The 17,413-nt window shown below is 49.3% G+C and overlaps 1 protein-coding gene across 9 annotated transcripts in view; it reads left to right on the forward strand.

Annotated features, from left to right (window-relative positions):
- Nucleotides 1–17,413, forward strand: part of ACSL6 (acyl-CoA synthetase long chain family member 6) — a 59,340-nt gene that overhangs the window by 22,938 nt on the left and 18,989 nt on the right. For 4 of the 9 annotated variants that reach the window (XM_038008233.2, XM_038008221.2, XM_038008231.2 and 1 more), the window contains exons 6-13: nucleotides 318–417; nucleotides 975–1,153; nucleotides 2,343–2,375; nucleotides 4,020–4,071; nucleotides 12,572–12,645; nucleotides 14,452–14,529; nucleotides 15,885–16,019; nucleotides 16,431–16,565. In XM_038008233.2, the coding sequence (XP_037864161.1) occupies nucleotides 318–417; nucleotides 975–1,153; nucleotides 2,343–2,375; nucleotides 4,020–4,071; nucleotides 12,572–12,645; nucleotides 14,452–14,529; nucleotides 15,885–16,019; nucleotides 16,431–16,565 (786 nt within the window). Of the gene's footprint in view, nucleotides 1–317; nucleotides 418–974; nucleotides 1,154–2,342; nucleotides 2,376–4,019; nucleotides 4,072–12,571; nucleotides 12,646–14,316; nucleotides 14,395–14,451; nucleotides 14,530–15,884; nucleotides 16,020–16,430; nucleotides 16,566–17,413 lie in introns of all 9 variants that reach the window. The other 5 variants (XM_073010710.1, XM_038008227.2, XM_073010709.1 and 2 more) reach the window with 3 other exon arrangements.

A 17,413-nucleotide genomic window follows, 5' to 3' on the forward strand; every position in this document is an offset into this window, starting at 1 on the left:
CTCCATCCACACCCCACCCAGCTCTACCAACAGCTGCCCCTTGAGCCGGTGGGGAGGAAAGACCTGAGGCATAGGCTCATGTGGGCCGTGGAGCTGTCCTTGGGGCAGTTTGGACATGAAATCCGGGAGTTACAGAATTCCCTGGGACAGGCCTGATCCACAAGGCTGTGGGTAAGCAGACACAACCCATTAACCTCATGGATTCCTTGCCACAGGCATAGGGCTTAGAGCAGGGACCCTGGTTACCTGGGCCTAAGGGCAGGACAGCCCTCTAATCTTCCCTCTTTCCCCACCTGCTGCCTTGTGTGTCTCCATAGTGGATCATTGCGGAGCTGGCCTGCTACACATATTCCATGGTGGTGGTCCCGCTCTATGACACCCTGGGCCCTGGAGCTATCCGCTACATCATCAATACAGGTAAGCCCACTGCCACCCCACCCTGCCACTGGCAGCTGGCCCCTAGCCTCCAGCTTCTCAGGTTATGCTGATTGTCTGACACTTGTAAGAGGCACTTTGCTCTCAAAAAATACTAGGGGCTTACACTGTGGGTCCTGAGTTGGCTTCCTGAGTCAAGCTGTCCCCAGTCAGACTTCACCTGTAGGTTCCTTCCACAGGGCTCAGCTGCCAAGAAGGAACCTCTGCAGCACCCTCCACACAGGGTACAACCCTCTGAAGTTCATGACAGCTTTGCACAGATGCAGGGGGTGGTAAATATCTCAAGCAGACCTGGGATGATGGGGGCAGAACCTGGAACAAAGGGAAGCTTGGAATCTGCTTGAAGAGGTTCCCTGGCCTTCTGCCCTTGGTTCCACCTAGGGCCCATGGCACGTTCCTCTGTACGTGAGGCCTGTCTTATGTATTTGTTTACACATAAGCTATGGGCACACGGCCCATGGAAGTGCTGCCTGGCACATGCTGCCTGCACTCATGGCCTGGGCCCACATGGCCTGACTGTCCTTGATGGCCCCCTGCAGCGGACATCAGCACCGTGATTGTGGACAAACCTCAGAAGGCTGTGCTTCTGCTAGAGCATGTGGAGAGGAAGGAGACTCCAGGCCTCAAGCTGATTATCCTCATGGACCCATTCGAAGAAGCCCTGAAAGAGAGAGGGCAGAAGTGCGGGGTGGTCATTAAGTCCATGCAGGCCGTGGAGGTGAGGGTCTGCTTCTGGGCGGTTTGCTGGGCTACCCTGGCTGGTCACCAAGTCAGAACTTCTGGTTATCTGTCCCTCTCATGCCCTGGGGTGGCTGTTTTGGGCCCTCAGGGTATATCAGTGTCCAGACAGGGCAGGCTTTGCAAGGGCTGGTGGTGGGTGGTGGGGTTGGTGCCCACAGGCATCCTCTGGGAAATAGGCTCTGTGGCTGGATCAGTTAATCCAGCCTCGCACTAGGTGCTGACTGGTGGACCGTGGTGCCAGCTTACCTCAGAGGTACTCACGCAGCCTCTGGAGCTTCCTCATTTCCAGCTAGCCTTAGCCTGTCTGTGTCTGAGGACTAGAGACATAGGTCCAGGAGTCTGGGAGAGGTTCTTGCAAACGTGATCCAGACCCCCAGCGGCCAGCAGAACGGATGTTTCTGTGCCTGGCCTCCCCAGAGACATCAGGTTGGTGGCAGTTTGTGGTCTGCTGGGGTGACACAGGACATTCTGGCCTCCAAGGCCTCAGGCCCTGCCCAGCAGCCGCTGACCCCCCACTGTGCCCTACTGGATCTAGGCCCCAGGCCCTCCTTCTCCTCCTGCCTCCCTGTGTGCTCCCCACTGTACTGGTAATGCCTATGCATTGTATCCCTCCCTGGCACTGGCAGCTGACCTACACTGGTAGCCCCCACCTGCCCCACCAGCACTGACTGCTCATCCAGAAGCCTAGTCCACCCAGCTGCTGCATCCTGAGCATGTGCCCAGCTGTGCCAAGAGCACTTTAAGCCCAACATGCTCACACCCGGATTGCCATCACACAGTTGGCATGTGCACACTGCTTAGCCTCTCCCTGGGGCTCAGGCTCCCTGTCTGTAATGTGTGGGGTGGCCTAGAACCTCTAGTCACCCTCCCTGTCTCCCAGGAGCCTCAGGCTTAGACGTCTGTCTGAGAAGAGGCCACTGAGATTGTGTCTGCCATGACCACCTCAGTTACCTCTTTGGAATCTTAAACTTTGGGCTTGATGCGGGAGTGAGGCCTACTGAGCTGTTTATTCTGATTTTTTTTTTGTGTGTGTGTGGGGTATATGTGTGTGTATGTATGTGTGTGTGACAGAGAGAGACAGAGACAGAGAGACAGAGACAGAGGGACAGAGAGAGAGAGAGAGAGAGAAATTTTGAGCATTTAAAAACAACATTTTCTTCTTTCAGGACTGTGGCCAAGAGAATCACCATGCTCCTGTGGTAAGCTAATCTGCCTTCAGGTCTTTACTGAGTAAGATGGTGTGCAGGGCTTGTCCTTACAGAGTCCCTCTCTGTGCACAGACCAGCACCTCTGTGTTAATAAGAAACTCCTTCAAGCCTGTAATCCCAGCACTTTGGGAGGCCGAGACGGGTGGATCACGAGGTCAGGAGATCGAGACCATCCTGGCCAACACGGTGAAACCCCGTCTCTACTAAAAAATACAAAAAACTAGCCGGGCGAGGTGGCGGGCGCCTGTAGTCCCAGCTACTCGGGAGGCTAAGGCAGGAGAATGGCGTAAACCTGGGAGGCAGAGCTTGCAGTGAGCTGAGATCTGGTCACTGCACTCCAGCCTGGGCGACAGAGGGAGACTCCGTCTCAAAAAAAAAAAAAGAAACTCCTGTGTGCAAGCCAGGAAATGCCCACTTGGGTGTCCAGGACTTCTGTGGGCCAAGGACCCAGGGAAGGACCTGGAACAGGAGTCAGGTATTTGGGAGGGAGAAAAAAGAGCTGCCAATCCTGGCCACCCTTGGTTCTTCAATTAACTTATTTGGGAAGTCTTATTTTCTCCCTATGAATATGGCAAACTCTCCAGAAGATGCAGTAGACAGAAGCAGCAACAGAACCAGAAATGGACTCTTGTGCCAAATGGCCTTGTGGCATCTGCTGTCTTTGTTCATCTTTGCTTTGTGAACTTTTCTGTGCGTCATTCCCATGTGATACTTCCTGGGGTTGAGCCACAGTGAGGACAGCTGCCCCTGGGATGGGCCATGTGGGGGTTTTCAACTTTCTAAAAGCCATCTGGCCTCCAGGCCTCCCTCCAGCTCAGTCCTTCCCTCTCCCTTCACACAGGCCTGAGCAAGTCACCCCCGGCTTCCCAGGGCACTGCATGGGTAGCCCCTGGTGTTTGCCCATCTCCCACACATCAGGGCTCAGTCTTAGAGAACCACTCTCCCATCCCTCAGCACCCTTTGTCTCTTGTGCCTCTGCCTGTGCCCAGGCTGGTTCCTCTCCCCAAAACACCCACCCACACTTCATCTGGAGAAATCTTGCTTGCCCTTCCATCTCAACTGTCACCTCCTCTGGGAAACCATCCTCTACATGCAGTCAGACTTGGTGGGCTCCTTCTGGTGACCCCAGACTGTGTGCCCAGTGCCAGGGCAAGGGCTGATGCAGAGCAGCCTTGGTGACACAGTGAGCAGCTCAGTGACCGAGCCACACATGCTCCCAAGCTTAACCCCAGATACTTGGGAGAACATGGGAAGGAGGGAGGAAACTGGGTCACATCCACTAGAAAGGTCAGAGCTTTGATAGAGACTGAGATGTAGCCATTGCAACCCAATCCCACCTAGGATAATGCAGCCCAGACTCAAGTAGGGGAGGCAGTGGGACCAGATATGAAGTTGGTGGGACAGATTAGTGTTCACACCCCAGTTAGGTTTCCTCAACTTCTTTCTCTTTTTCCTGAGCGCTCACCTGCCCACCTTTCTGAGTGCAGCACACAGGAGCATGCAGGCATGCCCAACACATGCTCACACCCACATACAGCATACACATGGGCCTGGCTGGTGGGGGAGCTCAGGCATCTTGGGCCCTGGTTGGCCACACTGGGTCTCCCTAACACACTCCTCTTCTCACCCCTGCAGCCCCCACAGCCTGATGACCTCTCCATTGTGTGTTTCACAAGTGGCACAACAGGTAAGCAGAGGCACGCAGATCCCCAGCCACGGCTACCTGCACCCTTCCCTGGTGGCCTAGCAGGTGACTGCTGGAGTCTTTGATGCCCTCTTTGAAATGGGCTGAGCCTTGTCTGGTGCCTGGCTCCAGACACTGGGTCCCTCCTGCACCTCCCAGTGCCCAGCATAAGAGTGGCCAGATGCAGATGGACAGTGTGCATTGGGACGTCTAGTGTGAGAGCTTGGCACCTCCCAGAGCTGAGTCAGCAGAGTCATGGGCAGCTGGATCATGTGCTGAGGGAGGTCCTTTCTCACTGGGGTCATTTCTCTCTGGGAAACAGCTCTCACTCCCCTGCTTTCTGCCTCTACCTGGCCTTTGTGTTGGGGACTGGGGAGAGAGTGTGAGGTTTGGCGTCTGAGAGCCTTGGTTTGAGTCCTACCTCCACCACTTGCTGGGGAACTGTGAGCCAGTCATTTAACTTCTCTGCCACCAGTGTCCCCAATTTCTCATCTGCCATGAGGGTGGCTAAAGGTGCCAAGTGGGAGATGGGGCAGTGTGTGAAAGGACAATACAGATGCTCCACAGGCTGGAGCTGGTGTGCCATGAGCAAGGCTGTCAGGCAAAGCACACAAGCAGAAATGACACCCTCTGTGCTTGGAGTTGACAGAGGAGAACACACATCAACAGTGGCAGGAATAATCAAGGAAGGCTTCCTGGGGGAGGCAGAATGTGCAAGAGGACACAGCACAGGCACAACCCTCTGCATTTCTATAGCATGCTGTCCACCCTCTCTCTGCACCACTGGGGCCTCAGCACAGCCTGTGAGGTGAGCAGGATTGTCACCAAGTCTGCTTGCTCCAAGGGGACACCATCAGCAAGTAGAAGCACCAAGACTTGTGCCCTGTTCTCATAATTCCCAGGCCAGGGCCCTTCCCAGTGCTGCCTTTCCATCTCATCTGATGACGTGGATGTCACTTGCCTTGCCCTGAATGGGCAGGAAGTCTCCAGCCTTCTTATTCCAAACTGAGGATTGGCCCATCTTGATGGCAGCTCTCAGTGGGCAGTGAACTGGGGCGCTGCATGCCTTCTGCAGATGCAGCCTCTAAGGCATTTGGCAGATCTGTGACCAGCCCTATAACCAGGATTATTCATGTCAGTGGATCATGATAAATAACGCTTTATTGAATATCGATTTTTACCATTAAGTCATATGGGTTCAAGGATTTCTACCATATTCTACTAAACTCTGTCAGAAAAATAACAACACAGCCCTTCCTCTCCAGAGGCTGACATCCAGAGCCAACCCAGAATTCAGAAATGCCCTTCAGGTTTATGTTGCTTTTTAAAGAGCACTTTCCAGTGTCTTTTTGTCTTGAGTTTTACAATGTGAATTTTTGCTGACATGGTTTTGGAGAGCAGGTCACTGCTATGGCCTTACCTTTGGACCTGCCTTCAAAGTGTGCCTTCAGGCTTTTAACAGGTCACTTGGTCTTAAACATTGCCCTTGGATCTGGAGAAAAACGTCATGATGCAGAAATGTGCTGCTGCCTGGCTGGGGAGGGCAGACATCCTGTCCAGTGCTTTTCCAGACTGTAGGAAGCTAATCCATCCTGCTCAAGCTCTGTGTGGCGGAAGCAGAATGTGTGGGCCTCGAAACACAGGCTATGACTTACTTTCCCAGACCTCCCACTCCAAAGCTATGGCTGGTGCCTGGGCAGAGCTGGGGGAGTGAGCAGGGCTCTGGCCTGATATCACCCCACCTGGCTGTGCACTTGGATTTCCTTGGCTTTAGGCTAAGCCCGTGCTGTGCCTCTTGTATTCATCCTCTTGTCGGGCACATCAGCCTTGTGTGTCCTCAGCGTCACAGCCCAGATACAGCTTCCCTTAAATGTAAGCTAAATGTCCTGGCTCCCAGCCTTATCAAGGGCCACATTGTTCTTTTCGTGGGGAAAGATGGAAAATACAATCTGAACCTGACACTTGGCCCATGATTCTGGTGGAATCATTCCAGGAAGATTTCCTTCTTGGCATGCAGTGGAAAAATCTGTGGAGATTCCTAGAATAAGTCAGTACTTTGAGGTCCCTATTCAGGCCAAGAAGGTCTGGGAGGTGGTGAGAGCTTGTGGTCTGCCTGTACCCAGTGATGGCTGAGGGGTGGGCATGTGGTTTGCTATTCATTTCAAAATAACTGTTAGCTGAACTGGAATCTGAACCCACTCCCACATCTGAAAAAAAGACAATATGTGGGTGTAGCACAGCCCAGTTTGGGAAATTGGGTCCCTTGAATGATAGTTAGGATGTTTTATCCTTGTGAGCTCATATACCTTGTCTTCACAGCAAAGAAAATACAGTGTTTTTTAAAAACATAACTTCCAGTCTGTGTTTTTAGCAGTCTTTTTCGAATTCATCTATATTGATTCATTCAGCTCATTTTTGTGAGTACCCACTATGCATCAGACCTAGCATTAGGGGCCGAGGGCATAGGGATGAAGAAGACATAGGTTTGCACCCATGAACTCCCAGCTTGTGTCATCGGGCAGTTACAATATGGTGTGGTCACTGCCTTGAGGTCTGCATCCCTGCTGCATGGGGTACCCGGCCACTGAGAGGTCAGTACAGCAGGACAGAAAGGATTTTCAGAGGAAGTCAGTCTAAGCAGAGTCCTGAAGGATCGGTAGCTGTAGAAGCCGGGGAAGGGCATTCCCGGCAGGAGAAAGAGCATGTGCGGAGGCATTGTGGTAGCACAGAACACGCTGCTTTGAGGGAGTTTTGAGAGGAAAAGAGAGGGCCCCAGGCAGGGCCTGAGGGCATGAGCATGAGGGAGATGATGGGACAGGAGTTCCCAGTAGAGGTCAGGCAGGAGGGGTTGGAGAGGCTAGAGGAAAACAGGATCTGTCAGCATCATTTGTGGCTAAGTTGTAACTGGAGGATGTCACCATGAAATGACCTGCTGGTGCTCTTGACAAAGGTTGGTCCTCCCAGCACTTTGGGAGGCCGAGGTGGCTGGATCACGAGGTCAGGAGATCGAGCGCATCCTGACTAACATGGTGAAACTCCATCTGTACTGAAAATACAAAAAATTAGCTGAGTGTGGTGGCGGGCACCTGTAGTCCCAACTACCCGGGAGCAGAGGCAGGAGAATCGCTTGAACCCGGGAGGCGGAGGTTGCATTGAGCCGAAATTGTGCCACTTCACTCCAGTCTGGACAACAGAGCGAGACTCCATCTCAAAAAAAAAAAAAAAAAAAAGGAGTGGTCCTGGGGCATGGGGTGGAGGACCTGGTTGCTGTGGACTGAGGAGTGAATGGAAAGTAAAGATGTTGATTCAGTACAAGCATGTGTGCACTTCTTTCAGGAAGCTTGGCCATGCCACCAAAAGGCATGCTCCATCATGTTCATAGCAACACTGGAAATAATTCAAATGTTTATTTGCTTATAGTAGAACATTATGTCACAATGTTGAGCAAAAGAAACCAGGCACAAAAGATTGTATGATTTCTTTCATATAAAATTATAAAACATCATAAATTACCCTGTGGTTTTACAAATCAGGATAGGTGATGTCTTCTGGGATAATGGCACCCTGGAAGGGTGATACAGGAGCCTCTGGGACACTGGTGATGTTCTATGTCTTGATCTGGGTGCTGGTTGTATAGCCAAGTTCACTTTGGAAAACTCCATTGACCTTTACACTTATTTGGGCACTTGTCCATGTGTGTGTTATACTTGAGAAGAAAGTTGGTGGGTTTTTTTTTTAGATAGTTGACTATGAAGATATGGCAGAGAGTGGGATTGGCAGCTGGTGGAGTCAAGGGCTTTGGGGGAGGTTTGTTGCTCTTCTGGAGATTCTGAAATTGTTTCTTATGGCTGAGAAGGGGCCACTGGAGACAGAGGAAAGGAAGAGGATGCTCAAGCACCAAAGCCCCCGAAGCTTTAGTGTGGGTTAGGGAGAGAGGAAGCCTCCAAGCACCAGGGAGGAGATGGCCCTGCTAGGAAGGAAGGGGTAGGAGCAGAGTCTGGGAGGCCGGGAAGATGTGGGGAATCCTCTGACAGCTTCTGCCTCCTTTGTGGAGTGGGAGTCAGAGTCCTGGCTGAGGGTGAGAGGAGTCTAAAGGGGGCATGTGTTGACAGTTTCTGGGAAGAGCGCCCCTCTGGGACAGAGGCTGTGAGCCTCAGGGGCTGTGCTGTGGAGGGAGCGGGAAGGTTGGCAGCTGGATTGGCTTGGTGAGGTTTTCAGAATGGGATCCTTGGGGAGCCCCAAGAGCTGAAGCACTTGACGGGAGAGTGCCTGAAGGGAGGGACACGGGAGTCAGCGTGGGAGGAAGGGAGGCAGGGATGAGAGGGAAGATAGAAGGGGAGGTGCCACAGGTCTGGAGTCATATGAAAGTGTCTCAAAGCATGAGGGATCAATTCTAAGCACTGGCTATGGGCCTGGGAGGCTGAGGGGGTGGAGGCCATTCAAATTGGGGCATCCCTTCTGTTCTAACTGAGGATGCCCATGAAAGCCCAGGCATCTGCAGTCATTTAGCTGAGCATGTAAATGCCCATCAGCCCCAGAACTGTGGCTACTCAGAGGTGGGCTTTCTGGGGAAAATGTTCACCATGACCTATTCGTTTTGTGCTATTTGGTTCAAGACCTGTATGAATGTAGACATAAAATTACATCTCAGCACTCCTACTATACAGCTATAGAATTACTTAATCTCTCTTAAGCTTGTTTTCTTGGGTATTAGATGACACTTAACTTACTGCATAGAGTTGTTTCAAGAAATAACTGATTTACCATGTATGAAGTGCCCAGCACAGTGCCAACATTAGTGGGTGTTGAATACTTGGCTACTATTGTAGTTATTATTTCTATTCTTACTAGCCCTCAAGTCTGATTTTTAAAAAATTGATGGATATGGGATTGATAAAAGTAAGACTCAGACCTAAAGATTTGAGAGCCTTTAGCAGGAAGACGAACACTCTACCTGCATTATGAAACTTCCAGAGAATTTCAGTCACCAGTAACTATTATAACCCACCTTTGACTATTTAAAAGCAGAAACAAGCAGCCAGAATCCCCCAGCTGGGTGGCCCAGAACTGTCCCCAAACCCACTTCCACTCCTGCAGGAGAAACCTTGAGCTCAACTCTATCTGCAGCTGCTGTCACTTGGAGCCAACATCCAACCAGGGCAGATCGTCACCCAGCAAAATTCTTTTCTGCGTAATAGCCATGGGAGGCCTGCCCAGGAGCCAAAATGTCATTGGCAGAATCTAACACTTGGAGAGTTTTTCTTCAGTGGCTAGAGAGAAAATTAAATACAAGAATGGTCAGCTTATGAGGGGATGATGGGAAATACAGTGGGTCTCATACTGCTGAGACATTGGTGGCCTAGATAGCCAGCATCTCTTACTGACATTGCACCAGAAAAAGAGAAAACCAGGGAAAATTCTGCAATTTGATTCTGCAACCTTTCAGTCTTCCCCCACAATTTGTTGCCAACATTCACTTCTTCTTCATCCTTTGGGACCACACGTAGAGACAACTTAAAGAAATAATTTGGGCATGTCTGGGAATGTTTTAAAATTCTATAGGCCATTAGACATGTATAAAATGGCATTCATATCCACAAGAAAACTAAAGGACATGAACTTTTCTCATCATATTGGAGAAGAAAAGGGCTTATCTAACCAAGTGGAGTTGAATAACTACTGCTGTTGTATGTGTTTTGGCTTGAACTGAATGGAGGCTTTAGAATTTTTTTTTTTTTAAATCAATGAAGACAGTTTTCCCTTGAGATTCTTATACCATTCACCCTGAGTTCTATCAAGCATGAACAAGTCAGCCAACCTTGCAAATCCAAAGCTCTGTAACACAGAACTCTATTTCATGACACTTCTGATTTCATACCTAGTGTTTGGGAGATATTCCTTAGAAACTTCCAGATCCTAAGAGTCAATGGGAAGAAATTACTAGGTGACACTCAGAATACTCTATGGGCCCAGGTACTCTGTGGGATTTGTATATGAGACAACTTGGATATTTCTTAATCTGGGCCTGGGTTTGAGGAAAGATATTAGTATGAAAGAAGGATAGGCAGAGATAAAATTAGACCCTATGGCACTTTTTCTTTTCAAAAGGAAGATATTTTGACAGCTATTTATTAGAGAAATGTAACTTTTTAAACCATGTCATAATCTTCTGTGTCCCCAGAATCACCTCTGTGATTTGCAATATAGGTGGAAGTGCCAGAGCATAGGTTAAAATCCCATCCACCATACATTTCAGTCAAACAGATGCGTCTTGTCTCTTGAATTCAAAGATTGGGCCATGCCTGATGCTCTTATCTCTGACAAATGGGTCACCAGTAAGTTGAACAAGTAGGCCTCCTGGGACATAATTATGAGAACAACTTTATTTTTATCTCCATTCGTGCCTTTAAATTTGTGCCGTGGGGGTAGGTCTTTTTCTGCTCCTGGGCAAAAACTCAGGCATCTTGTGCCTTTTCTGGTCACTCTCAGGTAATAAAAAGTCCTATGGACATTGCAAGTCACAAACACAGTCTTAATTCAGAATTACAAGTGTCAGTCCAAAATAGGAATCAGTACACTTCATGGAGACTCCTTCCTCTCCCAAGCGAGGGCTGGCTGCAGTCTTGGTAAGGAGGGCACGGTCCTCCTCTCCTCTGTTCCTCTCTGATGTTTTTCCTTCTCCCCCAGCTTGCTAACAGAGGTTTCTGCACTTTCTTACCAGGTTTGAAGTGGGGTAGGAGAATAAATAAGTGGAATATGAAAGTTGAAAGATGGTTTTGGGCAAATATCTAAAACTCCCTCTGCTTGATGGCTACCTTCATGAGCACTCTTGATCTAGGCAGTGCCCTTCCTTGGGTTGTCAGCTGCCTTCTCCACTTCAGCTTCTGCCTCTGGTGTACTCTTGATTGTCTCCCCTTATGGGCGATGGTCCTTTTGCTCTGGCAAACTGGTCTCGTGTATAAGACTTATTGCACCCCACCATTCCCACCACTGCTCTCTGAGACTGATGTTCCTTCTGTAGACTCCATATCCAGACTCCCTGGGATTAATTTTTTTTTTTATTTTTATAACCACAGTCTTCTTCATCTTTCTCATTGGCTCCCCAGCTACAGGGAGCACAATCAGGCACTTCGAGTGGTCCCATTAGGGGCTGAGTTAGCCTGGATGTTAGGTTGGGATTGGGAGAGAGGACCCTTCATTCCTCCCCTTTTGATGGGCTATGACTCAGTGTAGCTGTCTCCAAAGATAAAAAAAATTTTCTCTCTCTCTCTCTCTCTCTCTCTCTCTCTCTCTCTCTCTCTCTCTGTCTCTCCCCCCACCCTCTCTTTGAGGCAAATTTCACATAGCATAAAATCAACCATTTTAAAGTGAGCAATTCAGGGGCATTGAGTACAACACTCTCTTAGTCTCTACTCAGCCCTTTTATTGCCTCATTCAGGGTGAGGGTTGCAAAGTTAACATGTTGGCTTATTTGATGTTTCCTGGGTAGGTTCTGCATGTAGTCTGGCTCCTCACTTTCGTGTTTTGCAGCTATTGTATCTGCTGCCTCAGTGGAAACATCTGATTTAACATCTTTGGCTGCCTCAGTGGAAACTAATTTAACATCTTTCATACCTAGATTATATCTTTAGATCTTATAGAAGCCTGTGAGGTGGGCATTACTGTCCCTATCTTATAGGTAAGGAAACAGAGAGGAACAGTGGCTTGCCAGTGTTATGCTGGCAGTGAGTGGCAAGGCTAGGATTTGAGCCCTGTTAGATCTGTCCAGCAGGAACTTTGGGATCGCATCCACTCTGACAGGAAATGGTGGCCAAGCTGGCCACCCTTCCCAGCCTTCTGTGCCTGGGATCCCTAGCCACTTCTATCCTCTGAGTCATCCTAGCAGTCCCTGGCTTCCTCAAGGGCCCAGAGAACCAGGCCTCACGAGCAGTAGTGAAAGGTCATATCAAAACAAAGCAAGAATATTTGTGTCCCATTTCTGCCAAGGAGCAGGCAGGAAGGGCTGCCCAGCCCTCTGGATCTCCAGCCTGGCCTGAGCCTGGGGCCTTACCAGGTGCCAAATGCAGCAGAGAAGTCCTCTGCCATCAGAGTTGGCTGCTGGACTCAGGAGATCAGCCCCGCTCAGGCCCAGGGAGTAGTACAGAGCCCTTGCTGTACGTAAGGGGACTGGGGGCTGAGAGCCTCTCCTCCTGAAGGGAGACTGGAGAGGATAAGGCACAGACCACAAGCAGTTCACCCTTCAGGCCTTGAGGCACCCCACCTGTGCAGCCATGTCACCTGCCTCCTGGTCCCATGCTGCTGGGAGCCTAATGGTAGGCTATGTCTATAGGATGGCAGTCCCTGAAGCAGCATTCATCTGCCTGTAAGTCTAAAGGTGGCTGAAGACAAAGGCCAGAGGCTTGGGTGGACAGCCTGGGTGTCTGGGACTGCCAACTTGGGCACTGTTTTCAAGAAGTGGCCCTTGAGTTTCCAACTAATTTGACTTCTTGCTTTCTTTTTATAGGGAACCCAAAAGGTGCGATGCTCACCCATGGGAACGTGGTGGCTGATTTCTCAGGCTTTCTGAAAGTGACAGAGGTGAATAAAGTAGAATTACTGTTGCAGGTGTCTCTTGAGGACAACCTCAAGCCTCAGAGGATTTTTTTTACTTGTTTGTTTTCTTTTTATTTTTTTCGTGATGTAATCTGGGCTGCCATTCACAGGCAGGAGTTTCTGTTCTTATTAGAGCAACCCCACTTTTACCATCACTTTTCACTCCAAATACTGAAATGATCCATATATGATAAATATTCAGTTGATTTCTGGGAGTACTAAGATCCCAGAAAGAAAAGCATGCAAACCTATTTTTCCTTTCTAACTTCAAAGAACTTAGAAAATTGATACAGTTATGGTTTTGTGTGTACCTTTATTTAGAAAGTAATCCTTAATAACTTGTTTTTCGAAGGTCAGGGTTTAATTCAGTCATTTTGTGTTTAAGGACTACTAGAGTCTGAGAAACAACGGCAACTGCTAATTTATAAGGCTGTACTTAAAGGTAAATCTAAAATTAAAAAAGCTTTGATATCTTGGCCTGACTAAAACATGTTAGCATTTTATAACTGGCTAACAAAGGAGGACTTTTCCCACAAGTGGTGAGTATGTCCTGCAGTTTCCTTCAGCATAAAGGAGTGTATCTTTTCAAAAAAGTTTGGCTTTTTCTCCGCTGTGGAGAAAGTCACTCTCCATGTTCATGGCAGATGACATTATGGAGTGTGTGCCACAAACACTTAGTAGAAAACTGTGAAAGACAATTTCTTTTAGTAGAAAACTGTGAGAGACAGTTGCTGGCTGAGCCCAGGTCAGGAGCAAGGTTTGCCCAAGCTGGCCCAAAAGCCAGCACAGGAGAGTGAAGGCCTCTGCAAAGGGGTGGAGAGCAGGGAAGTCCAGCAGAGGAGAGTGCCTGGAGGCACAGCCCACCCGGATCCCAAACCTTGTACAGGGCTCTCCTGGCTGGAGTAGCCCCTGTCCCTAGGGTCAGTCCCATCTGTGAGATGTGTCCTGGGCCCTCCCTTTGCTGGTGGGGCACAGCAGGGCTCCCTGTCAGTATTCTCCTTTAAGGCCCTGGCTCCAGGGATGGCTTGTGAGGCCAGGCTCAGCCACTGTTTGGGGTTTGGCCTTGTCTCCTCCTCTGGCTGGGGCTCGTACCCCAGCCACAGTTGCATAGACTTGGGAGTCTCTGGGCCTCTTTCTCTGCAAGGACTAGAAAGTGCTGACTAGCCAAGACCTTCTGAATCCCTGCCCAGGTGGCCCAGGGAGCCTGGAGAAATGGGGTGTGGGGCAGGTCCTGCAGGTGTGGAGAGGAAGGGGAGAGAGCCGGGCTGGCATCGACTGACTGCAAGTGAGGGGCAGGCCCTCTAAGAGGAGACTTCCCTGCAGAGCCCATTCTGCTGGTTTCTGTGTGCTTCATTTGGCTCTTTGCTTCTGCAGATAACCTAGACCCACTGACGCTGCGACCTAATACTCCGCTTCCTATGCTGCCCTGTCTCTCTGTCTCTCTTCTTTCTGCACCTTCCCCCTCCCTCTCTCTTTCCCTCTCTCTCATTTCTTCTCTCTTTCATCTCACCTCTCTCTGTCCTCACCACTCCCATTCCCCTCCCTCTCTTCCTGTTTGCGCTCCAGGACCATTTTCTCTTTATTGTTTTATGATTCTCTTGTCGTCTTCCTGTCAGTGTTTCTTTCCTTTCTGTCTCCCATGCCCGTCGCCTGCAGAAAGTGATCTTTCCGAGACAGGACGATGTGCTCATCTCCTTCCTGCCTCTGGCTCACATGTTTGAGAGAGTAATCCAGGTAAGACGCCCACCTGACTGACGGGGCCTTGCCTGGGCTCCTTCTTTTTTCTTACAGAGTCAGTGGGCTCCCACTTGTGCGGATGTGCACATTTCCTATTTGCCTTTAGCACACATGTTTGAGCGAATGGTGCAGGTAAGGCCCTGGCATCAGGGAGGCACACTCTGTGCCTAGAACCCATAACCCTAGTGGGTGTCACTTGTCACTGGTGGCATGAAGTAGGACCAAAATGCCCTGTCCTCAGAAGGTACCATAGGGGTCAGAGGGCTCAGAGGACCTTAGCCGCCCCACCTGTCCCTCCTGGGAGCATTGTTCCAGGGAAGCCCCCAGGCCTGCCCTGTCTTACCCATGGACACACTCAGCTGAGAGACACCCCAGCTGATAGCATCTTCTCAGAGAGCATTGCAGCTTTGCAGAAGTGCTTTACCATTCAAGCTCTGTGCAGTACAGCTCCATTTATGACCAAAACACTTATGTTCCATAACTTTTACAATTCACAGACTCCTAAAAGAGAAAACAATAGAGTAAAGTTGGGGAATGAAACTGGCATGGCTCCTCAGGCTGCAGATGGGGACTGACCTGAGGCTGGCCCTGAGACAGGCCTTGTGGAAGTACAGAGGGAGCGGGAGGAGGAATCCATATGTAATTGTGGAGACAAGGAATTCTCCATATATGTGTCACTCAAGGGACCAGCGTATGAAAAAACTGTGTCTTCTAGGACTTTCCCATTTTGCCTTGGAAGAGATCTTATATAATAGTGCAGGTAAGGCCCTGTCATCTGGAGAGCATGCTTTCCAGCTTTCCAGACCTGGATTCAATGCCAGCAATTACTGTAAATTAGTTTTGTGACCCTGGGCAAGTCATGTAACCTCTCTGAGCTTTGTGTTCCTCACCTGTAGAAATGCCACTTCCCTTATAGGGTTGTTATGAGCATTAAAGAAAGGGGTATATATAAGGCTCCTGGCATACTCCTAGTCCCATTAGGAACCAGTCAGGGGCTCCCCCTTGGCCTCCCACTAAACAGCACACATAGCCAACTTCAGCAGCATCTCCAGTACTCATGGGACCTACACACATTCACCTTCCCAGAATTCCCTGGAGAAATCCAACGACTCTAAGACCTAGAGCAGACCCATTAGTAGGCTGTAGTTCATCTCAAAGACCTGAGTCCCCAGGGAGGCCCATGTCCAGGGTTTGGGAGTAGGTGAGGGGGCACATACCAGTGAGAATGGCTGCTTTGGCATCTCCCAGAGGCTCAGGATTCCTCTCCATCTTCTGCTTCATCTCCCTGTGCCTGAGTGGGACTTAGTTGGAAGGTAGGGGGTGGGGGTCACCTCAGATAGCATTCTTCAGTGTCTCATGGCAGCAGCCACAGCTGGGTCAGGGGGTAATGGGTGCCCTCCATGTAGGGCAGCACTTTGGACAGCTTTGGACTATAGCCAGTAGTGACCACCCTAAGGGATTCCTCCCTTCCTGTCCTGTCCTTCCAGTCCGTCGTCTATTGCCACGGAGGGCGCGTTGGCTTCTTCCAGGGAGACATCCGCCTCCTCTCAGATGACATGAAGGCTCTATGCCCCACCATCTTCCCTGTGGTCCCACGACTGCTGAACCGGATGTACGACAAGGTGAGCTCTGCAGGGAGTCTTCAGCCAGGCTGAGGGGCTGCATATTTGCTTGTTTGGACAGGGTCTGGAGCCCCAGGCAGGCTTTCAATGCCTCCACCACCAGGTCCTAGAACTTGCTTCCTCTCTTGTAGTTCCTGACTCTTTCTCATTATTCCTTCTCCTGTTTTCTTCCTATTCTCAAAAACCCCTGTGGGAGAGATTTTTTTTTTTTCCAGGAACTTCCATCTTCACAACATGCCTGGACCCTGGCAGTGTTAACCTTCAGCTCAATGTCATACATTCAGTGACCTCCTGCAGGGGCAAAATGGAACATGGCTTCTCTTCTGGCCAGTCTGGGCCTTATTCCTGGGGGATATGTCTAGAATTGAGACATTCAGGCCCTGACAGCTGCTTCCAACTTGTGTTCCTCAGATCTTCAGCCAGGCAAACACACCATTAAAGCGCTGGCTCCTGGAGTTTGCAGCAAAGCGTAAGCAGGCCGAGGTGCGGAGTGGAATCATCAGGAATGATAGTATCTGGGATGAACTCTTCTTTAATAAGATTCAGGTAAGAAAATGAACAAGTGATTGTAGAGGGCCACCTAAGTATCTAACGGGTGACCTTACAGGAGAACTGGAGAAGTTCATCCCCCAGTGCCCTGTAATTGTGTGAAATAATAACTCATTTGCTCCTGAAATCAAAGCTTAAGCTATAATTGAAATTTTAAACTTAAACATTTTTGATTTTTGGAGATACGTTACATTTGAGATGAGCAAGAAGAAAACCTACTGTGGATAGTAGGTCCCTTGATCTCCACAGGCAACAATGTGGCTTTGCCGTTGGGTAGTCAGGTCAGTGCTCCACTGAGAAGCTCCTGGGCCCTGAAGGTTCTCTTTCCCCTCCCTGTAATCCTGGCCATGGTGGCTTTCCAGCAGCATGGTTCTAGCCAAATGGTTCAAAATCTTTTTCTTTCCTGTGTTCTGTCCCTTTAATATCTCCCACACCAGACCCTCTTGAATTACTCATTTCTGTACCTCCTCAAAAGTTTTCAAGCTCTGTATTATCCAAGGAATCTGTAGTTAATTAGTAGCATTATACATTTTTTATTGCTACTCTATTTTTAGTTATGAAAATTAATATTTAAAATATCTTGGCTCAACTTACATAAACAAAGTGTTTCAAGTATTCTTTGTCCTCAGCAGTATAGTAAATAAAGCATGGTATTGATTTATACGTGAAAAAAGGCAATGCCATTAAAATAGAAATTGGAAGAAATTGTCCTAAGTAATTGTTTTGGATTCTTGCCAATGATGGGAGAGTGAGGGAACAGCTGTGTATTTTAAGGAAGGAAGAAGAACCAATATTATAGAATGCCATCCATACTAATGGTACTTATCCCAAAAGGCATAAAATAA

This window comes from Chlorocebus sabaeus, chromosome 23 (assembly GCF_047675955.1).
Source record: "Chlorocebus sabaeus isolate Y175 chromosome 23, mChlSab1.0.hap1, whole genome shotgun sequence".
NCBI classification, from domain to species: Eukaryota; Metazoa; Chordata; class Mammalia; order Primates; family Cercopithecidae; genus Chlorocebus; species Chlorocebus sabaeus.